Raw genomic sequence first — 18,544 nt, 5'->3', positions numbered from 1 at the left:
CTTATATCAGCAGAAGGTGGACGTGCTAGTCAGGTATGTCCTGTGATAGGAACCACACTTTGAGGGATTGGGAGTGACAGGAGGACACCCAAGGGCTATGTCCCCTGTCCCCCCACCGGGGCGGAGCCCTTCCTTAACAGTGCACACATTTAGTGCAGAAGCTAAGATATGGTGGGAGGAAGGGCTGAGATGCCTGGGCCAAATGTATGAAGGAGGAGTACTGATGCCTTTTGATGGCCTTAAATTTGAGTTTGACCTACCAGATAAGACGCGTATATATTATGATAAGCTGGTGAGAGTTTTGAATAACTTTTCGGGGGAGGGCTGGAACTGGCGAGTGCCCACTCCTTTTGAAAAGGTTTTCCTGGGGAGCAGCAGGACACCAGGACTTGTCAGCTTGATCCTTTATAGGGGAATTATGCAAGTATACTTGCTTAAGGAGCCATCGCTCCCGGTAGAAGAGTGCTGGAACAGAGAACTGGGAGTGCACATGAACTCAGGGAGATGGAAATGAATTTGGAGTAATCCACATAAAACCTTATGTGCCCATAGGGCGGAGTTGATGGTCAAACTATTATTACGAAGTTATAGATATCCTGTTTTCTTCCAAAAGATTACACCTGCCTCCTCCCCGCTCTAGTGGAGGGGTTGTGGCCAAGTGGGCACTTACTTACATGTCTGGTGGAATTGCCTTTTGGTGAGAGGGTGAATAGGATAATGAATCAAATACTGGGTGATACTTTGGTGTTCACACCGATTATATGTCTACTGGGGTGGTAGGATGGACCACCAGTGGATAAATACAAGAAGAGGTTGGCGCTGCAGCTGATACATGCGCACAGTTTTCTATAGCGACCAAATGGAAACCTGCACCTACACTGGAACATTGGAGGGGGCAGGTGCATGGCACTGCCCTGATTGAAAAACTAACTTTTCAGTTAAGAGGTAATGTTGCAATGTATGACAAAGTGTGGGATCGTTATTGGGCGTTCTATAATCATGGCTGGACACAACTGTAGAGGTCATTTACTGTGTTATGTAAGATCTGCTATTTTTGTATAGGTTGTCATCTATACAATGTCTTGCTGAATCTTTTCTGTATTGTTCAGTATGTTAAATAAAAAGTTTAAAAAAAAAGTGCAGAGAAGAGCAGTAAATATGATAAAGGGGATGGAACAGCTCCCTTATGAAGAAAGGCTAAAAAGGTTAGGGTTCTTCAGCTTGGAGAAGAAACAACTGAAAGGGGATATAACGGAAATCTATAAAATCATGCGTGTGGTAGAACAGATAAATAGGGGATGGGTATTTACCCTTTCAAATAAAAGTGCACATCATGAAACTAACTGGTAGCAGGTTTAAAACATATTTCAGAAAGGATATATTTTTTTAAGCCAATGCACAATTAAATGGTGGAATTTGTTGGCAGAGGACCTGGTCAAGGTTACAAGCATAGCTGGATTTAAAAAAGGTTCGGACCTGTTTCTGGAAGACAGGTTCATTAATATTTAGAAGGAAGGCAGGCATGGGCATTACAGCAAGGAGGCGATCTTCTGGATACTTCCAAGTGATCTGGATTGGCCACTGTCGGAGAAAGGATACTGGGCTCAATGGACCATTGGTGTGACCTAGCATGGCCCTTGTGTTCTTGTGTGCCGGAGCTGGGACCCTACAGAAGAATGTTGGTCTGGAGGATGGAACATAAGACAAATAGAGGCAGGAGAGTTACGTTTCCTTTGCCTGGTGCTCTAGGTAGGTATTTCCGAGCTGAAGAGGGGCTACAGGCACCTCCATCTGCATCAAGAGGTTATTTCTTAGCTGCAGGCACTGTGTGTTAGGTCCCAGGTGGCCCATTATAGCTGTGGTAACTGTTTCTAACACTTCCATTCCTTGTTTGTCTAAATTACCATCTCTGGGTGTCACAGCCGTGTTTCAGGGCTAATTGATCTCTTGGAACCCCACTAATGATCCCAGGGCTCTGGCAATCATAAATACTCTATAGCAGATCAAGCATGGGGGAGAGCGGGCTACAGACTCTTTCTTTGTCCACCTAACACTGTGACCTTCTTCTGAAGATCATTCAAAAATTCCCCTGGGCAACATATTTCTACTCTGAATTCAGATTAATTTTTTTAAATCAGACAACAAAATTTTCAGGAAAATACACAAGAAAGCAAATGGGGGAAAAATTGCTGGGGAGGACACATGAGGTTGCTTTTTGTGGCTTATAAACCAGGGATTACTCCGGAAACTATTGGGCACCAATCTCACAGAGAAATGTATACAGTCTTTTATTCATTGTAGACTTAGGGACAGAAACATCACAGGAGGAGGGAGTGGGAATTTGTTTTTCATTCTCTGCTAGGGTAGAGGCACAAAGCACAGCTCAAACCTAAAGCAGCAGTCCAGCCTGCTTGGCATGGAGTTTGTTGGCCAAAAAAATGTACTGGGTGTGAGTGGAGCTTATAGTGAGGGAAGCTGCTCTTTAGGGCTAGCATCACTCATCTGTACTGCAGCAGGAAGGGATGGGGAACAAAGACATTTTTTATTTGTTAATGCAAGTTGTGAGACCAGGTATTTGCATCAAAACTGAAAGGTAACGTTTTTGCCCTGGAGCACTATTTTTTTATTTTTTTTTTTTTAAAGAAAACCATTTTCTGTCTGGAAAATACAACAGTGTATCATAAGTCAGGTAGTGAGCTTGCTTCGATTTTGCAGAATTTCATCACTTTTTGCCTGTTTAGTTTTTTTGCGAAATGTAAATATTATAGCAATAGGTTTTGCCGAAAGAAGGACAGTGACTGGTATGGTGAAAGTTATCCATGGAGCCAGAAATGTGCTTTTTTTCACATCCTTACCTATGAATCGGAACTTTTTGGGAGTTATCCTGACCCAATTTAATCCAAATATGCTTGAAAGAAGGCAGCAGGGCTTGAATAACCCCAGCTGAGCAGGCTGAAAGAGGCTGGAGGAACATGTTGTGAAAGTGCTTGGACCTACAGGGGTCAGACCATTTCTGTCTTCTGACCGAAGAGGGCAGGGAAGAAGAGTCTTCCCTGCAAGGAGGGCTGTGATTGGACCCACACAGTCCCCAGCCTACTTGAAAGAAATCTGCTATTCATATATTAAAGTGATGCATTTTATTCTTGTAAGCCTCACTAGAAAGGCGCCATTAAACCTTGGAGCTTTCCAGTGGGTGGAGATTCGAGGAGGTGTATGTAGGAGATAGTGATTGATATTAGGGACCTTCACCAAAAGGAGATGAATTGAGAGTGGATTATAAAAGGCGCTTCCCACGGGGCATGGGGGAGAGCCTGAACGAAGCTGAAGAGAGAGCAGAAGGAGATCTCTGGAGATAGTCTAGAGAGAAAGTCGGAGGAGCTCTGCTGGGACCAACTGGGAGGATGGGGACCCCTCAGTCTATGTGGCTACCTATTCTGCCTGGCGCCAGGCGTCTTCATTTGCAAATAACGGGGGACTTTTCTCCTATTTTATAGCCCCTCCCAACCCATAGCTTAGTCATTGCAGCAACAGCCCTTGGCCAGGAGCCATGTAACAGGTCTCCACTAAGTGAAACCATTGCACAAGGGCTGGGGCTCCCTTTTCTCAGTGGCTGTGAATCCTGCATTCAGACCAGCAGGGAGCGGGTTCGCCTGAGCTGGCAAACTGATCCCAGGTCCTCTGCACGTGCTGTACATTTGCCACCAAACCACTGGACCAGCCCTGGAATGAGCAATTGTGTTTTTTATTATCTCTGCTGAGATACTGTTTATTTCAGGTTCTGAAAGTATGTTAGGTTCTGAAATTATGTCGATAGCTTTTAGATGTAGGATTCTTCTCTCCGTTTTTGGATACATGGAAGTGAGATCTATTTAATGCTCTAAGTCATGGGTTCTCAGCTCCGGTCCTCAAGAGCCACCCAGAGGTCTGGTTTTCAGGATAATTGAGTTATGCAAATTAACCTTGTTCTTAGACCAGATGTATGGCAATGCGCATCGAATGAATATTTATTGTGGATATATCCTGAAAACAGACCTTTTCTGTGGCCCTTGCTGAAAATCTCTGGTTTAAGCAGAAATGTAAAATGTAAAATATATATAGGGATACACTAAAGGGTAAAATTTCAAAACATTAGCATTCATACAAAATAGCATATATGCACATAAGCAGCATCTACTTGCATATTCTGTATTTTATAAAAGTTGAAAATACGCACATATTTACACTTTCACATGCACATATCTGCATGTAAATAAAGGGACAGACTAGGGGCATTCCAGGATGGAGTCCAAGATTTACCTGCATAAGTTTCTGTTTTATAATATACCTTACACACATAGATTTGCCAATTTATTTGCAGAATTTGACACCTACTAATTATCTGGCATAAGTGATGTTAAACATGGTTATTGTATACTATTTGGCCGGGTGAGTGTTCAGGCTAAAGAATCAGGAGAGTCTTGACCTGAAGAGGACTGGGCGAACTGGCACACTAATTGGTAAAACTGACAATTTCATTGATGCATGCATTTTTAAAAAAACTGACTTATGTGCATAAATCCTGATATATGTGATTAAGTCCTGCTTTATTTTCACATGTAAAATATATGCCAGTGGTGTAGCCAGAACTGAATTTTTGGGGAGGTCCAAAGTTAACATGGGTGGGCAGTAGACATTAGAGATGTGCATTCATTTTCAACAAAATAGACAATGGCAACGAAATTGTCTATTTTGCCCCCCCCCCCATGTGCTGCGGGACGCGCTCCAAGGTTCACATTCACCCCCCAACAAATACACTCACTCTCACTCTCACTCTCACGTGCTCTTACATGCAGGCTCCCATTCTCACAAACACACACACAGGCTCTCAATCTCGCTGTCAGTCTCACATTCTGTCTTGCACACACAGGCTCTCATTTCCCCCCACAGACACATACAGGCTTTCACTCTTACATGCCTCAAATGTAGACTGCCAAACCCATACAAACACACACATAGACACACACACACACACACACACACACACACACAGGTTCAGACTTTCACATGCTCTTTCTTTCTCACACACAGGCTCTCACTTCCAAATGCTTTCTCTGTGTCTTGCATCCACATGCTCTTTCTCTCTCTCATACACAGACTTTCATACCCTCATACTCTCTCTTTTTCTCTCTCTCTCTAGACACACACACACATATATACCACACTGGTTTTCACACCTACATACTCTCTTTCTCACACACCCACACACACCTACACACACTCGCCATGCAGGCTCCCATTCATGTTTACACACACAAACACAAAACCCAGGCAGGTTCCCCATTGGGAGTAGAAGAGGGAGCCCGTTCTGCTGCTCTTCCTTGTGTGGCATCCCCATGCAATTCAAAACATGCTGGGCTAGCACTTCCTGTACGCTAATCAAATGCATCATGTTATCAGGAAAGAGCACCTGTCAGCTGCACATGTTTTGAATGCTACAGGGCTGGCACACATGGAGAAGCAGGAGAATAGGCTCCCTCCCAGTGAGGTTCTTTTCTTTTTTCGACCGCTGGTGGGATGAGGTCCACTGGTGGCCTCGCGGGTCTCTCTTCTTTTTCGACCACTGGTGGGATGGCCTCACGGCCATCCTCCTCTTCTCGGCCTTCTGTGGCTTTGAGGGCCTCCTCCTTTCTTCAGCCACTGATTCCCTGGGCATGCATACCCAGCAGCGCCGGGCCTGTCTGCAGCAGCCCTGCGACAGGGCCTCTGTTCTCGGGTTCTTGAGCAGCGCTGATTGGGTGGGTCTGAATCCAAAATGGGTGGGCCACCACCCACCCAGACCCACCCCTGGCTATGTCACAGATATACGCACATAAGGGTAGATTTTAAAATGTTGCGTGCAGGCATACATGTGCGTGCGCTACCTGGCACGCGCACACACCCGATTTTATAACTTGCGTGTGCAGGTGCGCAAGGGGGGTGCACAATTGGCACCTTGCATGCGCCGAGCCGTGCTGCCTTTCCCCCGTTCCCTTCTCCCTAACCTAACCTTTCCACCCCTTCCCCTAACCTTTCCCCCCCTAGTCCTACTCTAACCCCCCCAAAATTATTATCTTACCTTTTGCGCCTGCTGGCAGCTTGCCAGTACGCGATCCTCAGACACAATGGCCGCTGGGAAAGCTGCCAGAAACTGAATCTTTGCCCTCACCCCACATTGGCAGCACTGGTTCTCCAGGCGACACACACTCATTGCATTTCTCAGCAGAAGGAAGTCGACCATTAGCACTGGGTGTGAGGCAAGGTCACGTAGGACCTTGTCGGATTGGGAGCTGCTCATCTTGAGGGGAGAGGCGGAGTGCTTTGCTTTGCCAAGGAAGACTTATCACCCCCATGATAAAAAGTGACAAGAAAATAATGTTAAATCACTTAATTCTCTCTCTCTCTCTCGCTTGCTGCCTTTTTCTCTCCGGCTGCAGTTTGTTAGCGGCAAATAGCAACATAAAATGTATTTTCTCCCTTGGTCCCTTTCCAAAGACTCTGCAATGAAATATGCTTAATGCGTAATAAAATTATCTAGACGTGCTTTTCGTTCCTGAGGCCTTTTGAGCCTCCAAAGCAAAAATAGGCTGTGAGAGGTAAAAAGAGTGTCTCTCTGTTTGTGGCAAGACTCTAGAAGTAGCAACACCTGGTGACGTGTTTGGTTATGCGAGAATCTATTCCTCGAGAAGTCCATGTTTATTGCCTTCCGGATAACTCTGAAAGCTATTATTTTAATGGAAAAAGATGTGCCTCCCCCCCCCCACCCATTATGCAAGAACGTCGGCTGCCCAGCTCCCGCATCCCGCAAGGCGCCAGAGCGTTTCCTTCCCGTTCTACCAGAACCCCGCTGGATAAGGACGGTGCCATTCAGCAGCACTTCAGCCCGGTCAAACTCAAAAGCTGAACAGGTTGACATGCTTCACGCACGTGCATAACACCAAAACCTAATATTATTCACCCCCCCCCCCCAAAAAAAAAAATCCAGTGTTGCATCAAGGCTTTGTTTCCCCGATACTGCTTGCCAAGCCTCTCTCTGAGACTTATCAGGAGTATCCTGCAGGAGAGCGGGTTTCCCTCGTATGTTCAGTAGGGGGTGTAGCAGAGCCTCCAGCAAGGAAGCTAATGGTTATTTTTGGTGTACGCCACCTGCTATTTCAAACAAACTGACTTTTTATTTATTAAAAAACACAATTGCAACTCTTCTTTTTGCCTTTAAAGGGTGACTAGCACTACACGTTAGCACTGTACCCCTCCCAACCCCCACCTGGAATATGCAGCTGACTTTTCAGTTAGCTGAACTGAGCTGCTACTTTAAGGATACTTTCCTTGGCACATGGCATTGTATTTTGCATGTGTGCACAGTATATTGCTTCTGTTACTTTGATCAATTTGGACAGACCCTGTTTTGGTCAGAAAAAGAGCATGAGCAGAATGTCAGAGATATGGTAAATCCTGGGAGTAAGTGTGTAAACCAGAAAATTATCACTATGATTAAATGGTCACCATACATAGTGATCAGTAGTTAAGAATTCCACTAAATTGCTTCCATGTTACATATACCTTTATGCTAAGAATAGCATCGAGCTCATTATTTTATTCAGTAAGCAAGTTACGTAGTTATTGGTTTGACCATACTGTTCAGTACCTCCCCAAAATGCAAGCCCTGCCCTGACAAAGGTCCTTGTTAGTGTTAAACCAAGCCATTTCTTAGCTCCCCATTGAAATGACTTAAGGATTAAGATTTTGTCTAGTCTGGTTGAAAAAAAGCTTTCTTTTCAACTAAGGGCCTGATTCATTAAAGCTTTCCTCCCATTTTCTGCCTTTTGGAAAACTACCTTGATGGATCAGGACTTAAAATTTGCTTCGACAAAATACAGACAAATTAAAAATAATAAACAAACAAGATAAAGCTAGTCCTTTGGATGTAATGTTAACTTTCAAAAGCTATTGTGTGAGTCATTTTGGAGTTTGTTTGTAGCAGGAATGAGGACTTGTCATAAGATCATATAGAAATGTATTGTCTGTATGTTTTAGTAGCAATCAAACAAAAAGGCTTGAAAGTTTTAAGAAACATGAACATGCAATCGTATGGGAAATCAGGAATGGAAGTATATGTTTAGATTAAAAAAAAAAAAAAAAAAGTACATTGGTAATTGTTTTCCCAAAAGAGATGATCAGTGCACAACCCACAGCTTTCTCTGGCCATGCCCTGATGTCACAGGCACATCTCGTACGGCCTGAAAAAGGGTTATACAGTGCCTGCTTTCACAGCCTCCCAAAGCAGAAAATGGCGAAGAATCAAAGTTTTGTAAGGTGCTCTTTTGATTTGGCACTGAACGTAATGATCACTGTGCCTTGTCGTTGCCAATGTTGAAGGGAAACGTATAGCTGTTGTGTGGTTAGAGCCTGGGCGTGCATGGATCCTGGGTGTAATCTGTATTTTTCTTCCTTTGTCTCTGCTATGTTCCAGCCGTTGCTGCGATAAGAAAAGCTGTGGGAACAGAAACGAGACTCCTTCTGACCCCGTTATCATTGACAGGTAGGGAGGACATCGCCTATCAGACACCACGAGGCTACTGATATGAGTTTTTAATCTGGGGTTTTGGGGGTTTTTTTTACCTGAATCCCAGTCCACCTGCATACACTCTGCACGCTCATACGTATTAAATCACGTTGGCTTTATGTATATAGCACACTGAAAACTTTTGTTTTGTTTATGAACTTTCTCAGTTCTTTTTGTTTGTTTCTTTGTGTTTAATGCACTCGTTTGGCTGTTTGATCAAGGCCGACTTGTTGCTTCTTTGTACTGCTGTTTCATCTTCAAATAGATTTGTAAGGTATTTAGAGCAGGTGCTTTGGTCTCTATCTGACGTGAATTATGAGTTACGTATCAACCATGGAAGGGGAATGACTTTGTGGAAGGGTTGAGGGTTCCTATAGCCTCTACCAGACAACAGGAATGGCTTTGTAGAAGGGTCATTTGTTCCTGAAGCACTCTCACCACGATAAAATAATAGCGGCTATGAAAAAGTGGAGTGCTCTTTCAGTTCAATGTTTTACTCCAAGGTGTAAACCAGAAACTATTGAGCATCAATGACTGGGGCACATTCCAAGCTACATGGGGGAACTGTTGGAAAGGTTTGAGATGCTCGGAGTTACTCACTGCTGTTTGTTAGATGTGTGTAAAGCCCAACTGCTCTTGCCAGATTTTTTTTAAAAGCTGGAAGCAAGTAAAAAACACTATTAACGAAGCCTGAAGAAAAAAAAGGTCGAATGCCATAAAAAAAAAACCCCAAACAAAACTTGGAGGTTGATATTAAAAATAATTTATCTGGATAACTCAAAAGTTATCCGGATAAATGCTCGCTTTTGAATTTCACCTCCACTTAATCAAACATAGCCAGTTAGGTTTCAGAGTTATCTAGGTAGGTGTATATACCCAGATAACTGTTGAGAATAATTAGTGGGGCATTTATCCCACTGAGTACCTCTGATAAATAATCCAGCTGACTTTAGCTGCAAAAGTTACTCACTGAGCATTTTTTTTGAAAATTGGCCTCCTGAAGTTTCATGAAAGGGAAATTGATTGGCTGTTCATAATTTGGATTGTAAATGAGAAGCATTATTTTCATTTAAAGCTGATAGGCGATTAAAACTGTGGTGGGAACACTCATTATCCAGGTAGATACTGCAAGGGCGAGTGGTGTGGAGTCCGCAGACCCTTCCTTGGGTTGATGTCATGCCAACCCTGAAGTTGGGGTGTTAGCTGTTAATGAAGCAGATCATGAATTGGCCTCCAACATGAAATTAGTGGTTATTCCTATTGCTGGCATTCTGATGTGGAAAATGTTATACTGAGACAGTTATTTCCAAGGTAAGTTGGAGAAGGAGTGTCCTAAGGTCAGCACTATTTATTTTTTCCCATGGTAGGGAGAGTTGGTATGCTACAGTTATTTGCCTGTTCTTCCCAGTGTAAACAGTCGGAGCCACTGGCATACGAGTTCATTTAGCTGCAAAAGATATGAGGCATGAAGTTAAGCGGCGATGGACAACAGCTGAGTGCCCAAGAGGACATAGACTGATCTTACCGTGTGACTTTCACACAAGCTTTCTCTCCTTTCTGTTTATCATTTATCTTTCTCCTGCTCCCAAATCTTTTCTCTTGCCCTCCCTCTCTTTTGACATTTTATTGTCCTCGCCTTTCTTCCATCCCCTGTCTCCGATCTATTTCTTTCATTCCATTGCACGCTGCCTTCTTTTGTTCTCCCCTCTCGCTTTCTCAGTCTTCCCCTCTTTCCCTTCTTCTCTTTCTCCCCCTTCTTTCTCCGTTTCTCTCTGCTTCTCTTGGGTATTGTCTCTATTTAGCCTCCCAGACATCCATATTCAGACACAACCCAGCTAGCAAAGTTAGCCAGATAAACTTAGGCTAACTTTGGAGGTATATTCAGTAGTGAAACCGCACTATTGATCATGGCCGGCTATCTTAAATTTAGCCGGCTAACTATAGCCACCTAACTTTAGAACAGCTCTTTGGCCTGACCAGATTTAGCTGGCTAACTCATCTGGCTAACTCAACTCCTGCCAGATATGCCCCTAATTTACCCGTAGATTCATCAAAATGTTATAATAATGCCCTCGGTAAGAAAAATGGGCATGTTTGTGGTAATTTTACAACTATAACATGCTTTGGAGGGAGAGAGAGAGAGAGAGAGAGCCTATTTATAAGACTTTCATAATAGTCAAGTATTTATATCTCTATAGGAGGGTCAGCTAATAGCTCGAGGTGAGGTGTTGGTGGTGGTTTGGGGTTATGGCATTAATACACGTGATAACAGTAAACGCATGCGGAAATTCTCACAAACAAGAGATTTCTACAATGTTCTCTCGTCCTAGCTTGATGGACTCTATAACAGGTTACCATCAAGCTAGGGTGAGAGAACATAGTAGAAATCTCATCTTTGTGAGACTTTCCTCACTCCAAATGACATCAAATCTTCACCGAGGTCTATTATGCTGTTCTTACTTCTCACTCTGCATGTAAAACTGGCCCCTAAATCCTAAACTACCACCAGTACCTCACATCGAGCTATTCGTTGGTCCTCCTTTAGAGATATATCTTCACTCCATTCCACTCCTCTCTTCTCCTTCTCTCCCCCAGCCCAGGAATGTCCAAAATGCAATTTGCAATACTTATCACAAATTGCATTACAGCCATTTCAGGCATATCACACAGCTTAACTCCAGTATTAATAACATGCATTATGCCATCACATAGTGCAATATTGCCCCTCATTTTAATTAATCTCACCCAAACCCCTCCTCAATCCCACCCCTTTAAAAAATTTGCATTTGCACCATGCGGTAACACGATTATCGCATACATTATGGAATTAACGCATGCATTAACATGTTATTGCATGCATTAACGCCATAACGCATTTTGACGATTGACCCTATCTGCCAGCTAAATTCTAGCTGGTAATCTTATTAGCTAGCCAGAATTTAGCAAGATAAGTGCCCAAATTAGCTGGATAACTTCTGAGTTAGTCAGCTAAATGCTTTTGAATATGGACCTCTTAGTGATTTCGCCTTAGGTACTGTTTACGCTAATTATGACACTTAGCTTTGTTACCTATCACTGTTGTGTACGAACATTTGCCTTCCTCTTAGTATAACCCTGTTCAGGTTCTCAGTGAAGCTGGCAAACTTGAGTTCCACCAAGTTCCACCTCTGTTGGTCCCTGCTTCACTCTCAAACCACGTCTGGCACAGCCAGGGTCCCAGGGCACCAACTGAAGTCAGATACGATGCATCCTTCAGGGTTGGAGGCTGCTAGCAGACACCGTCTTTGATGTGATCTGAGCAATTGCCCTGGTTGCCATGGATATGGAGTGGCTGGACACACACTGTTATCTCAGCATCCTTCCCTCCTAGCAGAGGCATGTCAGACAGAACGGTCTCCTGTGGCACCCGTGCCTGTGTCTGCGGTCTTTAGAAAAGCCTCCTTCTCTGTGAGAGAGCAGGCACTTTGATTGGGCAGAGTCTCTTTGTGCGGCACTGAAACGGTATTGATCGGCACGTCTCAGAGGATGACTCTTTCTCTCTCTCTCTCTCTGATCAACAGAACAGAGTGGGATTTTCTTCCGTGAGATCTCCTAATCTTGTACAAGTGATGTAGCAGGCAGAAGATTTAGGACTTAACTGTCTTGTGGTGCAAGAGACAGAGGAGCGATGGGGCAGAGAGAGGAGGAAGAGGATGCAGACTGAAAGGCACAGCAAATCAAAAGGAAATAGAAAAGGATACACTGGGTATTGGGAAAGAGAGATAGAGAAAGAGACGCTCGTAGAGCACTTAAGTTTTGGCAGACTGACATGGTGCATGTTTTCTACTCAAATGGGAGAGTAACAGAAAGGCAGAAACTCAGTGGTACAAGAAAGAATAGGGAGCAGAAAAAAGGAGGAAAAAGATATAAAGTAAAAGTAACAGAGAAATGAAAGAAAGAAAAGTAAGGGAAAAGAGGGACTGGGGGGTGGATGAGAAGCAGAAAAGGAAATGCAGAAAGGGAGAGAGAGAAAGAGAGAGCTGAGAGAAAAGGGAAGGTCAATGTCGTAAGAAATGGAAGAGAGCAGCAGCGGGGAGAGCTGGCGTGAGAGCAGAGCGTGGAGAGACGTACGTGGATGTTGCTATTCTAAAGGAGCACTCATGAGCTCCAGCCGGTGGGCTTGGCTCCGCGTGCAGGGCTCTGGGACTTGGCTTCAGAATACCTATGTCCTCATTACTAGCTAGATTTTGTCGTCGGGACTTTTACTTAATTCTCCTCCTGTCTCCTCGGAGGAGCTCTGATCCAGCCTGCCAGCCTGATTGATGGGTTTCCCTTGGTTCTGCTCAGAAAATGTTATTTATTAATTTGTTTTATTTATTAGGCTCTTTATGTAGGGGGAGCTTCGGTTTTGCAGCAGTTTACCGCATGGCCCTTGTCTTGTGGGGAAGGCCAACTATCTCTTGCCATCCCGTATCGGAGCCAGCTTACCTAAATGCAAAGATATAACAAGGACAATCAGCTGCTAATCCTCCCTTCCACTTCCCCTTCTCCACCGGCCCAGCTGATTGCTATGTAGAAATGTTTAATGATAAATAGCTGCCTGTGTTGCTCTCCATGCTGAATAGGTGTGAAGAGTGTGCATGATCTTAACCAGTGACTTAGAAGAGTGCAAATGTGAGTTCATAACTGCCCGCTGCGGTAAATCCTAGCCAGCACGGACACGTAGCAGCCGGTGCGGTAAAGCTTAGCGTGCACGCTAAGGCCATTTAGCCTGCACAATAAACAGCATGCTATGCACGAAGGTCCAAGTATGCATAAGGAAGGACATTAGCATGTACGAATATGTAAATGAAGGAACATCGGGTGCAAATGCGGCTTTAGCAGTTGCCTGCTGAATAGCGTGGTATGTTGTTCTCCATGTGCTCTTAAGACCAGATGTCAACTTTTTAGCACATCTGCTATTTCAAGGGCTCAGCTAATAAGGGAGCATTGTAAGGCATGGATGGAGGAGATGGGGGCTCTTAAAGCCAAAGATGTGGGAAGTGTGGTGTGTAGAAGGTAAGGGAGACGGGGATGAAAGGGAGATATTAAGAGAGAAAGAGGAAGAAGCCTGAGAAAAGAGATGACAGCACACATGAGTACTTCCAAGAAAATTCCTCATTAATTGATGACAATTGTTTTTCAAATAGTGTATAAGGCACAATGTGCTAACAATTGAAAGTAAAGGCCCATCTCCCAGCTTTCAGTCGTGCACCCTGATTGGGCTGTAGTGATGCCCTGCATGTATTCTGAGTCTTTGTACGGTCTTAAATGGTATGAGCAGTTTTCAAAAAGACAGATGTTGCAGCAGAGATAAGGCTACCGCAGTTGACCTGTAAGTTCTTCACTGAAGGCATCGTGTGGAAACCTGGGGGGGGGGGGGGGGGTTGCTCATGTAGCGATCCCTTCTTGTATGAGATTGGACAGTTCTCTCCAGCCTTTCTGCCTCAGGTCAATGGCTCTCTGAGATGATGGCTCCTATGTGGTATAGATGGAGGGGATGCTACGGAAATGTAGAGGAGGGAAGTAGCTATGGGGAATGGAACACATAGGGGTAGATTTTTTAAAAAAGCGCGTTCGCGTACTTTTGTTGGCGCACCAGGCGCAAACAAAAGTACGCTGGATTTTATAATATACGCGCGTATCTTCTAAAATCCTGGATCGGCGCGCGCAAGGCTGCCGATTTTGGGCAGCCGGCGTGCGCCAAGCCGCGCAGCCTGTCTCCGTTCCCTCCGAGGCCACTCCAAAATCGGAACGGCCTCGGAGGGAACTCTCTTTCACCCTCCTCTCACCTTCCCCTCCCTTCCTCTACCTAACCCACCCCCCCGGCCCTATCTAAACCCCCCCCTTACCTTTGTCCGTAGATTTACGCCTGCGAGAAGCAGACGTAAATCTACGCGCGCCAGCGGAGTGCTGGCGCGCCGTGCTCCGACCCGGGGGCTGGTCCGAAGGCCTGGACCATGCCCCCAGGCCGGCGCCACGCCCCCGGTCTCGCCCCTGAAACGTTGTGCCCCGCCCCCGAAATGCCACATCATCGGGTCCTGCCCCCGACACACCCCCTTCCGAAAACCCTGGGACCTACGCACGTCCCAGAGTTGTGCGCGTGCCGGCGGCCTATGGAAAATAGGCGCGCCGGCGCGCAAGGCCCTGCTCGCGTAAATCCGGGCGGATTTACGCGAGCAGGGCTTTGAAAATCCGCCCGATAGTGGTGACATCTCTTGCCTGAACCTTGCTGACATATACGGGCGGATTTTCAAAGCCCTGCTCGCGTAAATCCGCCCGGATTTATGCGAGCAGGGCCTTGCGCGCCGGCGCGCCTATTTTCCATAGGCTGCCGGCGCGCAGAACGCTGGGACGTGCGTAGGTCCCGGGGTTTTCGGAAGGGGGCGTGTCGGGGCGTGGCCGGACTACGCAGCGTTTTGGGGGTGGGGTGCGGCGTTTCCGGGTCGGGCCCGGGGGCGTGGTTTCGGGCAGGGGCATTCCGGGGGCGTGGCCGTGCCCTCCGGAACCGCCCCCGGGTCCGGTCTCGGCGCGCCAGCAGCCCGCTGGCAAGCGTGGATTTACGTCTCCCTCCGGGAGGCGTAAATCCATGGATAAAGGTAGGGGGGGGTTTAGATAGGGCCGGGGGGGTGGGTTAGGTAGAGGAAGGGAGGGGAAGGTGAGGGGAGGGCGAAAGAGAGTCCAGATGCTCTCCAGCTTCTGCACCTAAACACTGACAACCAGCCCCATGTGCCAGACTAACTTTTATTCAGATTTGCAGCATGGGGGCTGGGCTGTGCAGAAAAGAGGACTGGGCATGATCAAAATAGCATGTAGACACTGTTAGCACACAAGCTTTATTAATGCATGGAAGCTACGGTTTTATGGGTTAGAGTGTACATTAATAGTGTTTATGCCCCATGGAGACATGAACATTTTGTATCACCCATTAAATGACACTTTAACATGTACCTTACATTTTAACTGGCGTGTACGTTTTAGTACAAAGTTTTATTGTAGAGGCCCCTTAGACACAGAATGGGAAAAGATCCTTAGTGAATCAGTTCCTGCTTGCTTTGTTTGTTTGGTTTTTGTTTTTTTTTTAATTTTATATTTATTGAATTTACAATCAATTTAAGCATTAATTTCTTAAATTAATCACAGGTTTGTAAAACCAATTCAAAATTTAACAATATAAAGAAAGGTTATTACCAACATTTCACAATATATTGACCGAATAATATACTTGAACAATACTTCTTAACAATATATACTATTACCCTTAATTATTGATCAATAAATTCCATTCATTAAAACACATTTTCATTGTTTTAACTACCTGTGTCTAGCCCACATTTGAAACCAAAATACACATTTCCCAAACATTCTCTAATTTAAATATTTAAAAGCACACCTAACTGGAATTACTTTTACTTATTGGAGAGAATCACTTCATATCGCTTATGACTAGGCTACTCAGGTTTTGGGGTGGAGCTAGCAGTACATAAAGTTTTACTCTGAATATATTGTATTAATTGATCCACATGTAGAAAGATACAAGTATTTCCTTCACATTTTATGAGGCACTTGCATGGATATTTCAAAATAAATAACATTCCCATCTGAACTACCTGAGGCTTCAATGCTAAAAATTGTTTTCTACGTCTTTGTGTTGAAGGTGCTAGATCGGGAAATAATTGCACCTTGCACCCCATAAATTCCTTAGTTCTATTTAGAAATTTTTTTTTAAAGATCCAATCTTTATCTGTCTCTAACATAAAAGATACTATTAAATAAGATGGTACAACAGATTCTGTATCTGATTTTTCTAACATTTCTGTTACATTTAGATCTTTATTTTGGGGTTGAACACTATTTACTAACTCCTCTATTTTTAAATTTCCAATATCTCTTACAACTGTTGACTTTTTCATTGGTGGTAAATAAAACAGTTTAGACATTATAGGTAGAGTAGCTTCTGAGATGTCTAAATTTTCCATCAAATATTTTCTCCAAAGAAATAATGGAGTCAAAATAGAGGAGTTTGGAAAATTTATACATCTTATATTCTTAACCCTAGCTACATTCTCTAGATTTTCCATTTTTAATTGTAATAATACATTTTCTTTCTTTTTTTTCTTTGTTTTCCGTTTCCAAATCTTCAACATTTTTCTTTGTTGATAAAACAATTTTTAATAATGCAGACATATGGTCCCCCATATTTTTTATTTACTTCATTTATAGCATCCCAGATATTTTCTAAGGAAAAATCTTGTGGTTTAACTAAAGGTTTAATCAGAGTAGTTTGGTTTTATAAACCTCTCTCTCTAAACATTCTGAGATTTTCAGTTTTTGGAGGGGGCTCGGCAAATTCCTTCAGCTTCGTTCAGCTTCTGGTTAAATTGGAACTGAGTCTAATGCAAAATGCGCTCCTTACAGTGTACGCTGGGATTTCAGACTGGCCTTGTTCGCTAGGACTTTTTACCACATACATGGGGGAGGGGGGGGGGGCAGGTGATGTTCAGAATAGCATTTGACTTGGGTAGTCACGTGTTTACATGCAGCAAAGCTTTGAAAATAGTCCTCTAGATACATGGAGTTTTTATTTTTAAAGGACCCTATACTTGCCACAATTTATAGAATCAGGGAGGATGAGAACTGGGCAGATTGGATGAGTCAGTTCTGCCGTTCCGTGCTATCATCTATTTTGTTACAATTGTCAGAAAAGTCACAGATGCCATAACTGTGGGCAATTTGGCTATTTTTTAAATGATATTTTACATTTTTAGCGAACTTTGAAGAATTTCTACTCCTTTTTTTAATGACTTTCTGTCCTTCACTATGCTAGGAACCGCTGGTTGCATGCTGATCTTCTGAAGATCATTTCCTCCCTGCAGCCAACACTTACAGGCTGATACAGTAAAAATCGTGGGAGAGCGGCCACTCTCTTGTGCGCGTGATTCAGTAAATTAATTTATTTAAATTAGGGCCCGCAGTAAAAAGAGGCGCTAGGGACACTAGCTCGTGCCTAGCGTGTAACCCCACCGGAGCGCACTGTACTGTATTGGCCCGTTAATGATTGGGAACCTCCTGCTGTTTTTTGAAATGCAGAGAATAATTTCAAAGTCTTGACCCAGGTAAAACGTGAATTATCCGAGTCAACTGGCCTGTCTGAATATTGCCCTACTCAGAGCAGCTAAAACTATGAACGCACTTCCCAAGCACACATACCTTTAGCCAGGTTATTAAGAGCCCGTTCCAGGGGAGTGGTCTGTGTTTAGGATGGGGGAGTAAAAAAAGTGCACACATATGTAATTTTCAAAAGTATGGGCCAGATGTTTAAACTTATGTGCGGGCAACCCGGCGCGAACAAATCTACGCCCGATTTTATAACATGCGCGCGCAGCCGCGGGCATGTTATAAAATCCAGGTTCGGCGTGCGCCGAGCCCAAGGGGAGCCCCGATGGCTTTCCCCGTTCCCTCCAAGGCCGCTTCGAAATCGAAGCGGCCTTGGAGCGGCCTTGTTGTTCCCTTCAGCTAGGAAGGGGCAGTCCCTTGCTCCTGAGCCTCAAAAATAAAGTCTTTCCCTTTTAACCCAATTTAACGCCAGAGGGTCGTGACTCTGGGTCACCACCTCCTCCGTCCTCACTTTCTAACCCGGACAGCCCCAAACCCAGAGTTTCCCCATCCCTGAGTCCAGGTGGTGCCCAAGGTTTCACCAGGCCTCCTACCAAGAAAATTGTAAAAAAAACCTGAAAATATACCCAGAGGGATATAGCCCAACCAGCTAGAGAGTAGACTGGAAGGGAGCCCTCCCGACCCTGTCAGATTTCACAGGCTGGGTTAACCTGATTCCCCTGGCTGGGCCTGAAAAATACAACTCAGATTAAGCTCCTCAACATCCACCTAACCTCTCAAAATCCCAATGACTCCCTCTAGGGAGCTGCTTAAAAACATTCTGGTGGACGT

At 44.5% G+C, this 18,544-nt stretch overlaps 1 protein-coding gene across 5 annotated transcripts in view; it reads left to right on the top strand.

The window, feature by feature from the left end:
* Window positions 1–18,544, top strand: part of EBF4 (EBF family member 4) — a 449,896-nt gene that overhangs the window by 142,099 nt on the left and 289,253 nt on the right. For all 5 annotated transcript variants that reach the window (XM_029594987.1, XM_029594972.1, XM_029594978.1 and 2 more), the window contains exon 7: window positions 8,486–8,554. In XM_029594987.1, the coding sequence (XP_029450847.1) occupies window positions 8,486–8,554 (69 nt within the window). The remainder of the gene's footprint in view (window positions 1–8,485; window positions 8,555–18,544) is intronic.

This window comes from Rhinatrema bivittatum, chromosome 1, assembly GCF_901001135.1.
Source record: "Rhinatrema bivittatum chromosome 1, aRhiBiv1.1, whole genome shotgun sequence".
Lineage (NCBI taxonomy): Eukaryota > Metazoa > Chordata > Amphibia > Gymnophiona > Rhinatrematidae > Rhinatrema > Rhinatrema bivittatum.
Note: the sequence above shows the minus strand (reverse complement) of the source record. Positions and strands in the feature narration are given on the sequence as shown.